This window comes from Phaseolus vulgaris, chromosome 10 (genome assembly GCF_000499845.2).
Source record: "Phaseolus vulgaris cultivar G19833 chromosome 10, P. vulgaris v2.0, whole genome shotgun sequence".
In the NCBI taxonomy this organism is placed as follows: domain Eukaryota; kingdom Viridiplantae; phylum Streptophyta; class Magnoliopsida; order Fabales; family Fabaceae; genus Phaseolus; species Phaseolus vulgaris.
In genome coordinates, this window is record NC_023750.2 from 506,633 (window position 1) to 521,774 (window position 15,142).

The 15,142-nt window shown below is 33.7% G+C and overlaps 1 protein-coding gene across 1 annotated transcript; it reads left to right on the forward strand.

The window, feature by feature from the left end:
- The first annotated feature begins 9,169 nt into the window (after window positions 1-9,169).
- On the forward strand, window positions 9,170-10,725 carry LOC137819168 (UPF0481 protein At3g47200-like). The gene has a single exon (XM_068622938.1). The coding sequence runs from the start codon at window positions 9,184-9,186 to the stop codon at window positions 10,723-10,725; it is 1,542 nt and encodes a 513-aa protein (XP_068479039.1). The 5' UTR covers window positions 9,170-9,183.
- The last annotated feature ends 4,417 nt before the right edge of the window (window positions 10,726-15,142 follow it).

The window sequence follows — 15,142 nt, forward strand, 5'->3', positions numbered from 1 at the left end:
GGTTATGATAGATAAATGCATGACCTATAAACAAGTGAGGAGGTTTTAGGTATAACGGAGAATGAAAAAATATTCTCTGTTTTATTCAATCTGTCCTTCATCTATAGCAATGATACATATATATAACCATAGCATTAGAACCGTACATAACCGTACAGATTCTTTTTCTCACATAACATCTGTAATTAAGACTAATTATAGACCCATTAATAGTGATTATATTCCTATAATTAAGTCTAATTATAGACTCATTAATAGTGATTATATTCCTGTAATTAAGTCTAATTAAGTCTAATAATGATTTTGTCCGGTAATATCCCCTCAAGTTGGAGCATGTAAGTCTTGAATGCCCAACTTGACCAAGATGGCTCCAAACTTTTTAGCACCGAGAGCTTTGGGGAAAAGGTCAGCTAGTTGTGTATGTGTGGGCACATAGGATGGAAGAAGGCGCTTGTGAATGATTTCATCTCGAACAAAGTGGCAGTCAACTTCAATGTGTTTGGTGCGTTCGTGGAAGACCGGGTTTTTAGCAATGTGAAGTGCTGCTTGACTATCACAATAAAGACGAATTGAGTCAGGATGAGGAACATGTAGAGAAGCGAGAATGTCTTTAATCCACTTTAATCCTCGGGTGGTCTTAGCCATTGATCGATATTCAGCCTCAGCAGAGGAGGCAGAAACCGTTTGTTGTTTCTGGGTTTTCCAAGAGATTGGGGAAGTGCCGAGTTGAATAAACCATCCGGTGAGAGATTTCTGTGTCAGTGGACAACTTGCCCAATCAGAATCACACCACCCAAAGAGTTGTAAGTTGTTCTCTCGAGGTAGGAGTATTCCTTGTCCAGGATGCCCCTTTAAATATCGAACAACACGAAGAGCAGCTTGCCAATGCTCGGAGCGTGGATTTTGCATAAATTGAGATAAAGCTTGGACACTGTAGGCAAGGTCAGGTCGAGTGAAACACAGATAAATTAACCTCCCAATAAGTCTACGATAAGTAGCCGGGTCAGAAAGAAAAGAACCAGTAGCGGAGCTCAATTTGTGATTTTCTTCACATGGTGTAGTGGCGGGCTTCGCACCCAACAATCCAACTTCAGTAATGATATCTAAGGCATATTTCCTCTGACAAAGGAAGATTCCGTTGGGGGAGCGAGCAACTTCAACCCCCAGGAAGTACTTGAGGCGGCCTAAATCTTTCATATGAAAGCATTGATTTAAGTAGCCTTTAAAACATTGGATGACAGTACCATTATTCCCTGCAATCACAAGATCATCAACGTAGACTAGCACAACCAACTGTATGTCATTATTATTGAGAGTAAACAGGGAATGATCCTTCGGGGATTGTTAGAAGCCGTAACGAGTGAGAGAAGAAGATAGTTTAGCAAACCAACACCTGGGGGCCTGTCGGAGGCCATATAGAGACTTTTGAAGCTTGCACACTGCCCCTGGTTGAGATTCTTGGAAGCTAGGAGGGAGTTTCATATAAACCTCATCATCAAGATCACCATGGAGAAACGCATTGTGAACGTCCATCTGATGAAGCTCCCAATCTTTTGCGGCTGCTACTGCTAGAGTTGTGCGAATGGTTACCGTCTTTACGACAGGAGAAAACGTCTCGTTGTAATCCAAACCATCCACTTGATGATTGCCAAGAATTACCAATCGAGCCTTGAATCTTTCAATTGTTCCATCCGAGTTGTATTTGATTTTGTAGATCCATTTACACCCAAGTGCCTTCTTTCCAGGAGGGAGAGCGGTGAGTTTCCAGGTGTCATTGAGTTCGAGAGCATGAATCTCCTGTGCCATAGCATCACGCCACCGGGGTTCTCGGACCGCTTGAGAAAAGAACAGGGGTTCCTGCTCGGTGTGTAAAGAGGCAAGAAAACTTTGATGATGGTTAGAAAAGGAATCACAATTCACAAAATTATGTATAGGATACGAAACACCTGAGGATTCTGTTGAAGGAGGTGACGGAACAGAGGGGCTTGACGGTATCGTGGTGGCTGCGACAAAATCGCGTAACCGTACGGAAGGCAGCTTCGCGCGATGCCCTCGCCCAAGGGGAACCGCGGCCGTCAGCGGTGGTGAAGAAACCGACGGCGCCGTCTCCGTCGGACGCGGCGGTGGATCCGCGGGTAGCGTCGAGGCTTCTATACACGGATCGGAGTCGTTGATAGTGTGGTCGAAGTCATCTGTGAGGGTAGCATCCTCCTTGGCTGGGATGGGAGATGCAATGGGTTGGTTGACGATGCATTCATCTAGGTTTGAGGAGGCAACTTCATGAAGAAAATGTGGGGGTCCGTTCCAGTTTCTAAAGAGTTGGCAATAATTGGGTTTTGCAATGGTGGTGCAGTGTCCATCTTTTTGGCTTCAAAATATGGAAATTTATTTTCGAAAAAATGTACATCACGAGAGACAAAGAAAGTTTCTGTTTCCAAATCAAATAATTTCCATCCTTTTTGGCCATATGGATACCCGACAAACACACATTTTCGGCTACGACTATCAAATTTATCCTGCTGTCTATTTTGATTATGAGCATAACATAATGAACCAAATACTCGTAAGTGCGCGTAGCTGGGTACACATCCATGGATCACTTCATAAGAGGTTTTTCCTTTTAGAATGGAGGATGGTGTGAGATTGATTAAGTAGCCTGCAGTCAAAACGCATTCCCCCCAAAATTTAATGGGAAGATTGCCTTGAAACCGTAATGACCGAGCAACATTCAGAATATGCCGATGCTTGCGTTCGACGCGTCCATTTTGTTGCGGGGTCCCGACACAGGAAGTTTGGTGAAGGATACCTTGTTGAATGAAATAGTGTTTTAGACACATGAATTCGGTTCCATTGTCAGAGCGAACCATTTTAACACATTTGTTGTATTGCCTCTCAATGAGTGTGAAATTTTTTTTCAAAGTCACTGATACCTCTGTTTTTTCTTTTAACAAATAGATCCAAACTGCCCGTGAACAATCATCCACAATTGTCAAAAAATATGAAGCACCACAGGATGAAGGAGTTTTATAAGGACCCCATAAGTCACAATGAATTAAATCAAAAATATTCAAAGCTTGATGCGCACTTAAGAAAAACTTATCTCTCGTTTGTTTCGATTTTTCACAAACTTCACAAACTGTATTCAACTCATCACGAGTACATTTCCCACTTATATCAGGAAGCATTTGCACAATCTGAAATGACGGATGTCCTAATCTTTGGTGCCAAAGTGCTAGTTGATTTTCCATCTTGACATGACATGCTTGAGTCTTCCGTACCCCACGATACCAATAAAGCCCATCTTTCCGTTCACCTGCTCCAATCAGCGTCCTCGAAGTGCGGTCCTGTATAATACACAATTTATCAGTGAATGTTACAACACAATTTTCTTCATCCGTCAATTGAGGTACTGAAAGTAAATTGCATTTTAATTTGGGAACATAAAGGACATTTTTCAATTCAAGTCCTTCTTCAAGAATCACTGTTCCCTGTTCGCAAGCTAGAACACGTGCACCATCGGGTAACCCTACGGGGCACCTTTGTATAGTTTCCTTTTCACTCAAATTTTCCAGTGACCCGGTCATATGGTTTGATGCCCCACTGTCAATAATCCACAAATCCCAAATGCTCTTACCAGTCATTTTCTCTGATTCATTTGATTTTTGTTTGCTGATCATATCAACCAGTACCTTCCATTGTTCATTGGTCAGACCTGCCATCTCAAGTTTCTTGTCGTCATTGTTGGCTTGACTGTTGCTTCCACTAGCGTGTGCCACATTTGCACGTGTCGGGTTACCTTTGTTTCTCATCCCTTGGCGTCCCCTGCCGTTCCATTTGCCTTCACTTTTTGGTCTGTCACCCCACCATTCGGGATATCCGATCAATTGGAAGCATCCCTTCATGTCATGACCATTTTTACCGCAATGACTGCACGTCATTAATTTTTCTACCATATCTCCACGCCCTTTTTCTTTGTAGCTGGCCTGCATCGCGAGACCCACGACCAACCCCCTTTCTTCCGTTGATTTGGCCATCATTCTCACTCTTTCTTCTTGTACCAACATAGCATATACGCGGTTCAGAGACGGCAATGGATCTGAGGCCAGAATGTTTGATCTTACTGTCCCGTAGCTTGCATCATCCAACCCCATAAGGAGTTGATGAACCTTCTCCTCCTCCCTTCGTTTTTTCAACTGAGCACCAATCCCACACTTGCATCCACCACACGTACAAGATGGAATTTTGTCACTGTTAGCAAGCTCATCCCAAAGGACCTTCAATTTTCCAAAGTAAGTTGCCACCACCATTCCCTCCTGCTTGCATCTTGACAAGTCCGACCTTAGTTGTTGAATTCTAGGTCCATTCACGACCGAGAATCTTTCTTTAATGTCTTCCCACAAGTTATGTGCAGTCTCAGTATATGCTACTGTGGATCGTAAGCTTGGTTCAATGGTGTTTAGAATCCAAGATACAATCATGGACTGCACGGTCCACCAATCTTCAAGGTCGGGTGCCTCATCCTCTGGTTGGATATGTGTTCCATCAATGAAGCCCCATTTTCTCCGGGCACGAAGCGAGATCTTTACTGCTCTTGCTCATTCGTCGTAATTTTCTCCGCGCAATTGGACTTGCGTGATTATGTTTCCGAGATTGTCACTCGCGTTGAGATCATATGACGAGTAGGTCTTCTTAGCACCTCCTCCTTCGTGCTCTGCTTTGTTGGCATTATTCTTTTCTGGTGCATCTGCCATGGTTGTGCACCGTTGCCTTTGCTTTGTGTTTGTCGGGTATCAGAGTTTTGTGCTCTGATACCATGAAAGAATATTCTCTGTTTTATTCAATCTGTCCTTCATCTATAGCAATGATACATATATATAACCATAGCATTAGAACCGTACAGAACCGTACAGATTCTTTTTCTCACATAACATCTGTAATTAAGACTAATTATAGACCCATTAATAGTGATTATATTCCTATAATTAAGTCTAATTATAGACTCATTAATAGTGATTATATTTCTGTAATTAAGTCTTATTAAGTCTAATAATGATTTTGTCCGGTAATAGAGAACCAAAGTTTTTTGAGTTATGTGGGAGACTACACCCATAAAAGGGTTCCAGTGCACCAAAGCTTTCTTAGATGTTGCTACTAAGAAATTGTGCAATCATAAAACATACAATGTCTTAGAACCACAAGTGCAAAACATTTTCCACGCTTGCATATTGGGGTTGTCTTGAGTGATTTCAATGAATGCATTTTGGAATGGTTTCAACAAGGTATGTAGAGGGTAGTTAAGGGTTCTTGTGTGTGCAATGTAAGATTTTATATGTATCTTTTCTGGGAAACTCGATTTTATGATAAATTGTAATATTTTTTTTTTCTGCTTTTAGAGGATTATTATGGTTAAGGTTTTTCTTTTTATAATAAAAGCTTTCATGTTAGATATCATTATGCAACTTGATATCTCAGTTATGCTGACATCTCAAGTAACAACAATCATCTGTCATCACATAAAAAAATATTATTAAAAGAAAAAATAAAAGAGAAAGAAAATAAAGAAAAATATGGGGGACTAGACCAAAACCCATATATTAAAAAAATGATATGTAGGTAAACTATGCATATTCATAAAAGAATTCTAATAACATATTATATGGAAGCCTATCATAACAATGAAAAGATTTTCCATGAATAAATCCTAAATTAGCCAACTTATCCACACACTCATTCCCTTAACGAAAAATACGAGTAACCCTAAACCTGATTTTCCCACAATAAATAAGACAAGTGTTCTATCGATTATGAAACATCCACGAAACATTGATCATAGCAGTAAAAGTAGCACAAATAAAGGCAAAATCACATTCAAGCCATACATTAGTATGATTCATCTTTTGGATTTCCTCCATAGCATATATAACTCCATAAAACTCAGCAACCAAACCAGTTTTCACTTCAAAAAACGCAAAGAAAAAATCAATAAACTCCCCTTACTCCCATAGAAAATACCTCCACAAGTAGCAAGACCCGAATAACCCATAACAATCCCATCAGTGTTAATTTTAACACCGTCTGACAAAAGGAATTCTCATATAAAAGGAAGAGAACAAATAACTTTACCACTTCGAGAATTAATAAAAAAAACTTAATAACATTGAAATAGTCTAAATATCTTTTTTATAAAGGTTAAAACACTTATTATTATTTTTTAATTTATTAATTATTTATCGATTAAAAAAATATTCAACCAATTTGAACCTGGTTTTATTAGTGTATATGTTAATGAGCTTACGCTCTTATATACACATATTACAATAGAGTTGATTTTATTATTAGATACTCGGTAATAAGCTAGCTCTAATTATGACTCGATCTCCGTTTTGACATCAACACACCTTATTTAGTTAATAGTATATTTTTACCTATAAATCATGCATTGAATTTACTAAAATATTTGTATGATATTTCTATTTATTTAAATAAATCTATATGGTAAATTTATGTTGGAAAACTATATTAAATTGGATGGTGATACTTTCACACCCACCAATAATATTTACTTGGACCATTAATGATGTCTTAGAGCAACTAAATAGAACTAATTTGTTTAACTTCACCGTATACTAATTGATATTAATAAAAAACAATTGAGATTAATAAAGTCATGTCACTCACAGGTCGTGTTCACACCGTTCCCATAAACGTTGATGAGTACCAACATAAAAACATAGACTTCGTTGCTTAGCTACATAAAATAATTAAATTTGGTTGTTAATCTTTGGACAAACTTATTTTTATTAATTTTAACTTGGTGTTTGATTTATGAAAATAATAATATATATATATTTTTTTAACTTTTATAGAGAAACCGGTGACAACGAGAAAGTAAACTCTACAAGTCTTCGTTGATATTAAATTATAATGTACATGTGAATGTTATGGTATGAACATGATTGTTAGGTTAACTAAATTTGATTAGAGTCTAATGACGCGAAGTTTGGACATAAAATCATGTGACCAAATTCTAGCCAAAGCAAATTAATTGGGATCAACTAGAGTTAAATCCAAAACTTGTAATACAGAAAAACAATAAAGTTATAATATATATATATATATATATATATATATCATTTAAACTAAAAAAAATATTGAATTATTGAAAAAAAATTATGGATGAATTTATATATGTTGATAATTTTTTTTATTATCAATTAATGGAGTTATCGACGGATTTTTGTTTGTCGGTAATTATCAATAAATTTTACCAAAAATTAAAAAGAAAAATAAAACACGAATCAATATTCATCGACGACAATGAGTGTAACCTAATTCATCTGTAGTTGGGTGCAAAACTTATTAAAGATAAAATAATACATTTTGCTATAAGATAAGAAACTTTAGAAACATTAAACCAAAATCATTTACTAATTTTGTTATCATTCTTATTATATTATTATTGATTATTTTTAATATTACTATTAATATTATTGTAATTATAGTTAATTTTATTAATAATGACATTGGTATTATTAATATTAATATTAATATTTTTAATATTTACAACATATATAATTATTATTTTTATAATTATTATTAATTTTATTAATATTAACATTATTATTATTATTGATATTATTATTAACAATAATAACAAAGAATAATAAAAATACAAATAAATAAATTGGTTTAGTGGTTAGGATCTCGTTGTTAGTGGTCATGGGTTCAAGTTCCACATGCAGTAAAATGGTAAAGTTATAATAATAGCTTTAATAATATGTTGTAATGTTGTAATAATTGAAAATAATATTAGTAATTACTGACAAAAAATCCTATCGGTAATTCACTCGATGAAATTTTGCCCATCGCTTTTTCATTAATAAGGCGTGCTTATCAATGATTTTTTGGTCTTATCAATTTTGCTTTTGGGTAATTTTTTTTAATGTTAATGGTGAAATAATAATCATCTAATTTAACCTAAATGACACATAATATTAAATTCTCGAACTGATACAATGGAAAAAACTGAGATGAGCATGACATAGATTAGTTTCTCTCACATTACTGAAACAGGCTGCTCTTACCTTATTTACATACTTTATATAAAATTTAATTCGAAACTAGGTAACTTTAGTAATCAAATAAAAATTTAACACTGTCCAAACAAATTCTTCAGTATTTATATGATTTTTATTATACTTATTATCATTAATAATATTAACAATATAAATATAATATTAACAACAATAATAATATTAACAATAATAATAATATTAATAATAATAATATAACTAAAGAATTTGTCTTAATACTTCTTTAGTCATACTGAAAAGATTTGGGTTCACAATCCTGCTTGCTACCGACATTACATACTATAAAAATTGTTTGAGGTTTTCTTTCCAAATTCTCAATATTAAAAACTAATTAATTTTTATTTAATAATTTTGTAATAGTAACTCCCTTGCAAAAAGATGATTCTTTTAGAACCATGGTTAAAATCTCCTCGAATGACGATAGCTATGATCAATATTTAAATCTTTTAACGACATTCATAATTGCAGAGAGTTTTAAAATTTTCTTTAATGGACTCTTTCATTTTATTATATGAAAAAGGGTTGTACAATTTTTTTTAAGGAAATTAAAGAATATATATGTGGGACGACTTAACGATTTCAAAATTTATATTTTTCATCAACATTTAATTATACAAATTTAGGAACAGATTTTCGCTCAAAAGCATAGATAGAGCACTTAAAAGAAATATATAAGTGACACAGTTTAAGATCTTTTATCTTTATGGATGCTGATATATTAATATCCTGAAAAAATATACAGTTCACACTTTAATAAATTAATATTTTATTTTTTAATTTAAAAATATTATTATAATATTATAAAAATATGTTATTTATTATTTACAATGTCAACAAAATAACCAATTCTAATTTTTTATACAATTGTATTATAATTCTTAATATTATTTAATTATAATTGTATTGTACATATTTATTTTTAAACCTATAATATCAAGGGTTTGTATACAACTTTAAAAAATTGTAAAACTACCACCATTTTCCGTCAACATAACCTGTGTATGTTTATTTAAAGGACAATCCGAGCAGATATATAACAGTTAGTTTGTTTTTCTCTACATCTTTCCTCTATGTATCGATCAAATCGGTCATGGATGGTGTTTACGGAGATACAATTTCGAAGGAATTGGCTTATTCTATGTCAATGATGCTGGATTGTGTCGATAACGAAAACATGGACACATGTAGCATTCATCTTGTTCCAGAGAAACTTCGAAAATCGAAAGTGGAAGCTTACAAGCCACAGGTGGTATCCATAGGACCCCTACACCAGGGGAAGAGAATGGAGCTTCAACACATGGAAAAGATAAAATGGCGCTGCTTGTTGCATCTCCTTAATCGAGCAAGTGTAGGTGCAGATGAAGCTTTGAAAAAATGTGGCAGTGCTATGTTGAAGTTAGATAAAGTAGTTCGTGCAAGCTACAGTGTTGATAAACTTGAGTTCGACAGCAGCGACCTCGCCAAATGTATGGTATTGGATGGCTGTTTTCTGCTGGAGCTTCTCATTAGTGGATCACCCGAACTAGACAACAAAATAAAAACCACCTCATCTGATTCTAGTCCTGGAGGCCATGTCCTACGTGGGGGAAAGGTGTTGTCGGATTTAACCTTGCTGGAAAACCAAATCCCCCTTGTTGTTCTCGAGGTCTTGTCCTCCAAACTTTTTCCCCATGTTTTTGGAGGCTATGGAGACACACATGGTGACATCTTGATACAACAGCTTGCGCTTTCTATCTTGGGTTACGATTACGCTAGCCTGGGTTCCAGGTGCGGCAAGTTAAACGTTAATAATTTCCTTGAACTTGTTCACGCTTTCATAGATAATGAAAAGGGTGGAACAAAAAGGGATGTGAAGATTCCTATAGACAGTGGAGAAGATGAGAGTAACAGAAGATTGAAACTAAATCGCTGCGCTAACGAGCTCCTTGTAGCTGGGGTTACAATTAAAGGTAAGATCAACGCGCAGATGGAGGATTCAAATATAGCAGCCATGAACAGGTTTGACATGAGGATAACGTTCAGCGATGGGAAGCTAGAAATCCCGCAGCTACGTATTACTGAAACCACGGAAGCAAAGTGGCGGAATTTCATTGCCTGGGAGGTGAACAAAAATAAGGTGGAAAAATACAACGGGGAAAGAGCTCTTTCTGAGGACATGAGTGAAGCCAGAACAAGGTTTCACTTCCTTTGTTATGCTTGGTTCTTTCAGAGTTTGATTTGTTCTGTGGACGATGTTAAACTGCTTCTGGACAGAGAAGTGATATGGGTAGCGGTGGACAAGAAGGGCAGAAGATTAAAGAGCAACGAAGATTTGGTGGATCTGTTCTGCAAGATGAGTGAGGGAGTTTCTGAATCCGATGTGGAGGAAACTGACATGGATCCTTGGATCAGTGAGGTGATTCTGCAGTTGAATTCATACCGAATCACACTTTGTACCACGGCAACATTTAGAATCATGTGGCACGTTTTGAAGGGGAGTCTCACGTTATTTTGCTACAATTGGATGCGCTCGTTTCGGTTGCTGAGACGTGATTATATCCCTACCAGATGGAAACTGATTGCGGTTATTGCTGCTGCTGCGGGGGTTATTCTCACTGCTGCCCAGACTTTTTTTTCAGCTCGCGGTGACTAATGTTCAACATATGTTGGTTGGGTTTTGGTTTAGGGTTCTAATATATCATTTACTCTCATATAAATAAACTATAAATAAAATGGGTGGAAAGTTATTTCATTTCCCTGTTATGACTCATCTTTAAGTCATTTTCAATGAAGATGTAAGACTGGAACTCATGTTTTATTTTCCACCTCCCCTGTATTTTGTTGTAATAATCAAAGTAATTGTAACTCTTTTAAATAACAAAGAGAATTTATAAATACTTGTATGATATATATTAAGATTAATGAGAAAATTCTCTCTTGTTTTTCTCTAAATTAGTGTGCGCTTGTGTAACAGATTTCAACAGTGTGCGTGAGTATAAAAAAATAAAAAAATTAGTGGAAGTTAATATAACTTTAGAAAACAGAAGTTTTTTTAATTTCGTTAAATTTTAAAAGTGTTTTTCTAAAATCCCAACAAAAAACATTTTTTTAACTTTTGATGATTTCTAAAGATTTATAGTAAAACCTCAATCAAAATATTCCAAAATTTTCAAACTTTAATAAATAAATATAATTAATCTATTTATAAATAAATAATAAAAAACTACATAGTTTTAATACATTTTATATATTTATAATTAAATTTTTTAAAATTTTGAAAATGTAACTTTACATTACAAATAAGTTTTTTAAAATTTTTAAAATTTATTTTAAAAATTCAACAAAATAACCTTGAATAATAAGTATATTAATAACAAATTTTGGATAATAAGTATTTCAACAATATTTGCATATTTTTTAGATTGATGGTAGTTGGTTTATATAATTCATAGTTTTTTTTGTTACGAACTTATACTTCAAAAAAACTTGACTTATTTTTTTTTAGCTTTTGATGTAAGTATATTTTATGTGCAATTTTAGTTTTAATTATAATTATTAATATTTAATTCTCATAATTTTGAAATAATTTAAATTAATACTTTCATTTTAAAATGCATATAATAATTTTTTCACTCTGAAAGCGAGAAGGGATAAAGTTAATTTATCATGTTCTTGCAATATTTAGCCAGGAACACACATGAATTTAAAGTCTACATCTGATAGATAATTCAATTATTTAGGATATATAAAAGAGTGACAAACACTAGTTATTGTCGAGTTAGGGAACAGTGACTTGTGATCCAAGTTGGGACAGTAAGGTGAGCAGTGTGTTTACAGTGGAAGAGAGATAAGTAAGGAGGATCGTTACGGAAGTTTTGAAATCCATGATATTTTATGGAGGTTGTTAAACCCATGGTTTTTAAAAGGGTTTCTGAAAGTTTTTTCTCGAGGTTTAAAAAAACCATGGAAAACACGTTTCCAGGAATGATTTAGCGGGAGAAATTGCAACTTTGGGTAAATGACTTAATAAAGGTTTTAACTATGGATAATGTAAAAATAAATCCTTGTTAAATTTTTTTTTTCTTGTAGTATAACCCAACAGTATCTAGAGTTGAGGTTGTGGACCTGTGAAGGAGTGAAAAAAAGGACAAATATTGTCATTGAAACATTGTTGTAGTATGTTTCAATGTTGTTGTAGGTATACCAAGAAATTTGCCCATATTTATTGGGAAAGATTATGATGATTAGTGTGTTAAGATGGATGCAATTCTTGATTTTCAAGAAGTTGATGAAATTGTCAAGAATGAGTTTTAAGAACAGCCTAAGAATGATCGACATAAAGTAGTCGAATCTCTTTGGTATTTATGCAATACTACGCCTGACATTAGCTATTAAGTGGGCTTAATTAACAGCTTTATTAATGATCCGAGGACACCAAATATCGCTGCAACTATTCTAAGGTGTCTAAAAGGTACTATTGATTTTGACTTATTTTTTCCTAGACAAACAAATCAAAATAAAGAAAAAAATGGAGTTGTTTTGGAGGCTTGTTCTGATTCAGATTGGTGTGAAGACAGGAGAGAAAAGACACTTTTGGTTATCTATTAAAGTACATGAATGCACAAATTTCTTGGTGTTCAAAGAAGTATAGTGTTGTAGCACTCTCTTCATGTGAAGTCGAGTATATTGCAGCAGCAGAAACAACATGTTAATGTTTATGGTTGAGAACTAAGAGTTAAAACTGGAATATCTGAAACCAATGCAGTAGTTATATCTGATATCATTTTGTCTAAGTTTTTCATGTAAGAAGTAAACACATTGAAACAAAATTTCATTTTCTTATAGATCAAATGAGTAAAGGAAAATTGATGTCTTCACAAAATCTTAGACATGTGTAGGAAGAAGAATAACTTTACCATTCCGAGAATTAATAAAAAAAACTTAATAACATTGAAATAATCCAAGTATTTTTTTTTTTATAAAAATTGAAACACCTCTTAATTTTTTTTTAATTTATTAATTATTTGTCGATTAATAATATATTCAACCAATTTGAACCTGGTTTTATTAGTGTATATGTTAATGAGCTTACGCTCTTATATACACATATTACAATAGAGTTGATTTTATTATTAGATTACTCGGTAATGAGCTAGCTATAATTATGACTTGATCTCCGTTTTGACATCAGCACACCTTATTTAGTTAATAGTATATTTTTACCTATAAATCATGCATTGAATTTACTCAAATATTTGAATTATATTTCTATTTATTTAAATATATCTATATTGGTAAATTTATGTTGGAAAACTATATTAAATTGGATGATGATACTTTCACACCCACCAATAATATTTACTTGGACCATCAATGATGTCTTAGAGCAACTAAATAGAACTAATTTGTTTAACTTCACCGTAAACTAATTGATATTAATAAAAAACAATTGAGATTAATAAAGTCATGTCACTCACAGGTCGTGTTCACACCGTTCCCATAAATGTTGATGAGTACCAACATAAAAGCATAGACTTCGTTGCTTAGCTACATAAAATAATTAAATTTGGTTGTTAATCTTTAGACAAACTTATTTTTATTAATTTTAAGTTGGTGTTTGATTTATGAAAATAATAATATTTTTTTTAAAACTTTTATAGAGAAATCGGTGACAACGCAGAAAGTAAACTCTACAAGTCTTCGTCGATATTCAATTATAATGCACATGTGAAGTCTAATGACGCGAAGTGTGGGCATTCAATCATGTGAGCAAATTAAACAAAACAAATTAATTGAGCTAGAGTTAAATCCAAAACTTATAATACAGAAAAACAACAATGTTATACCAATCCATATATATTATTTACACTAAAAAATATTGATCGCTAAATTGTTAGAATGTATGACTTTAAATTAGAGGGGTGAATGGTTTAAAGAGAGTTTTCGCAAACTTTTAAGTTTAGAATAAAATTACTTTGAGAAAAACTTGATTAAGAAATCAGTTTGCCAAAACACAAAACAAATAAGCACAACACCAGAAAAACAATCGGTTGTTTATACCAGTTCACAAATACAAACTGAAATTAAAGAGTTTAAGGAATAGAGAGATTGAACACAGAGGTTTATACTGGTTCACTCTTAACCAAGAGCTACATCCAGTCTTCCCAGAAAGCACTGGGGAATCCACTAAGCAATCAACCCTAGATTACTTACAACACCACCAAAGAAGTGACCTTGATCCTCTCAAGACACACTTCCTTTGGCTCAGCTCAAACACCACTAGAATGCTAATCTTGACAACCTCAAGAACATACAACACTTCTCAGCTTCACACACTGAGTTTCTTCAAAGGTACAAAGGATTACACTTGTTACAGAAAAGATCTGAAATCAATACAAGATGAAAATCCTATATCACACTCTCTTAATCAAAGCAATCTCAAAGCAATCTCTAACTCTTCAAAAGCAAAATCAGTGAAAAACTCAAATCTGTTTTTCTTTTATTAAAACTCAGTTGTTGTTTGTTACATAATCTGAACAAACTATATTTTGCATTCAAAGACTGGTCAAAGCATTTAAAATTGGAGTGCATTCAGTTATAAAATCATTTAATGCTCAGTCAAAGCACAAAACAATTTTCTGTTATGGTCCCAAAGCAAACAATTGGTTGAATGCTCGAATCAATCGGTTGTTTTGGTTTGACAGCAAGTCAACTATCAAAAACAGTTTTCAACGTTTATAAAAACACCTAAGTGAAATACAATCGGTTGTTTCGACAAAACAACAGGTTGTTTTTCACTTACTTTGAAAAACACTTTTCAACTAAAAGGTTTGAGAATGCTTATGCTTTGGATTCAATCAAGAGTGGATTTACACACATAATCTACCCCAGATCCTATCTAAAGACAACTCAGTAACAACAAGCACAACCAGCCTTTCATCAACCTTCACAGGGTTTGGATTCTTCAAAGCTTGAACACACTTGATTCAACATAAATGACATTACCAATAGAAATTGTGTTTATTGTTATTTACTAATGATTTTACCGACAAATATAAAAAATAAAAATT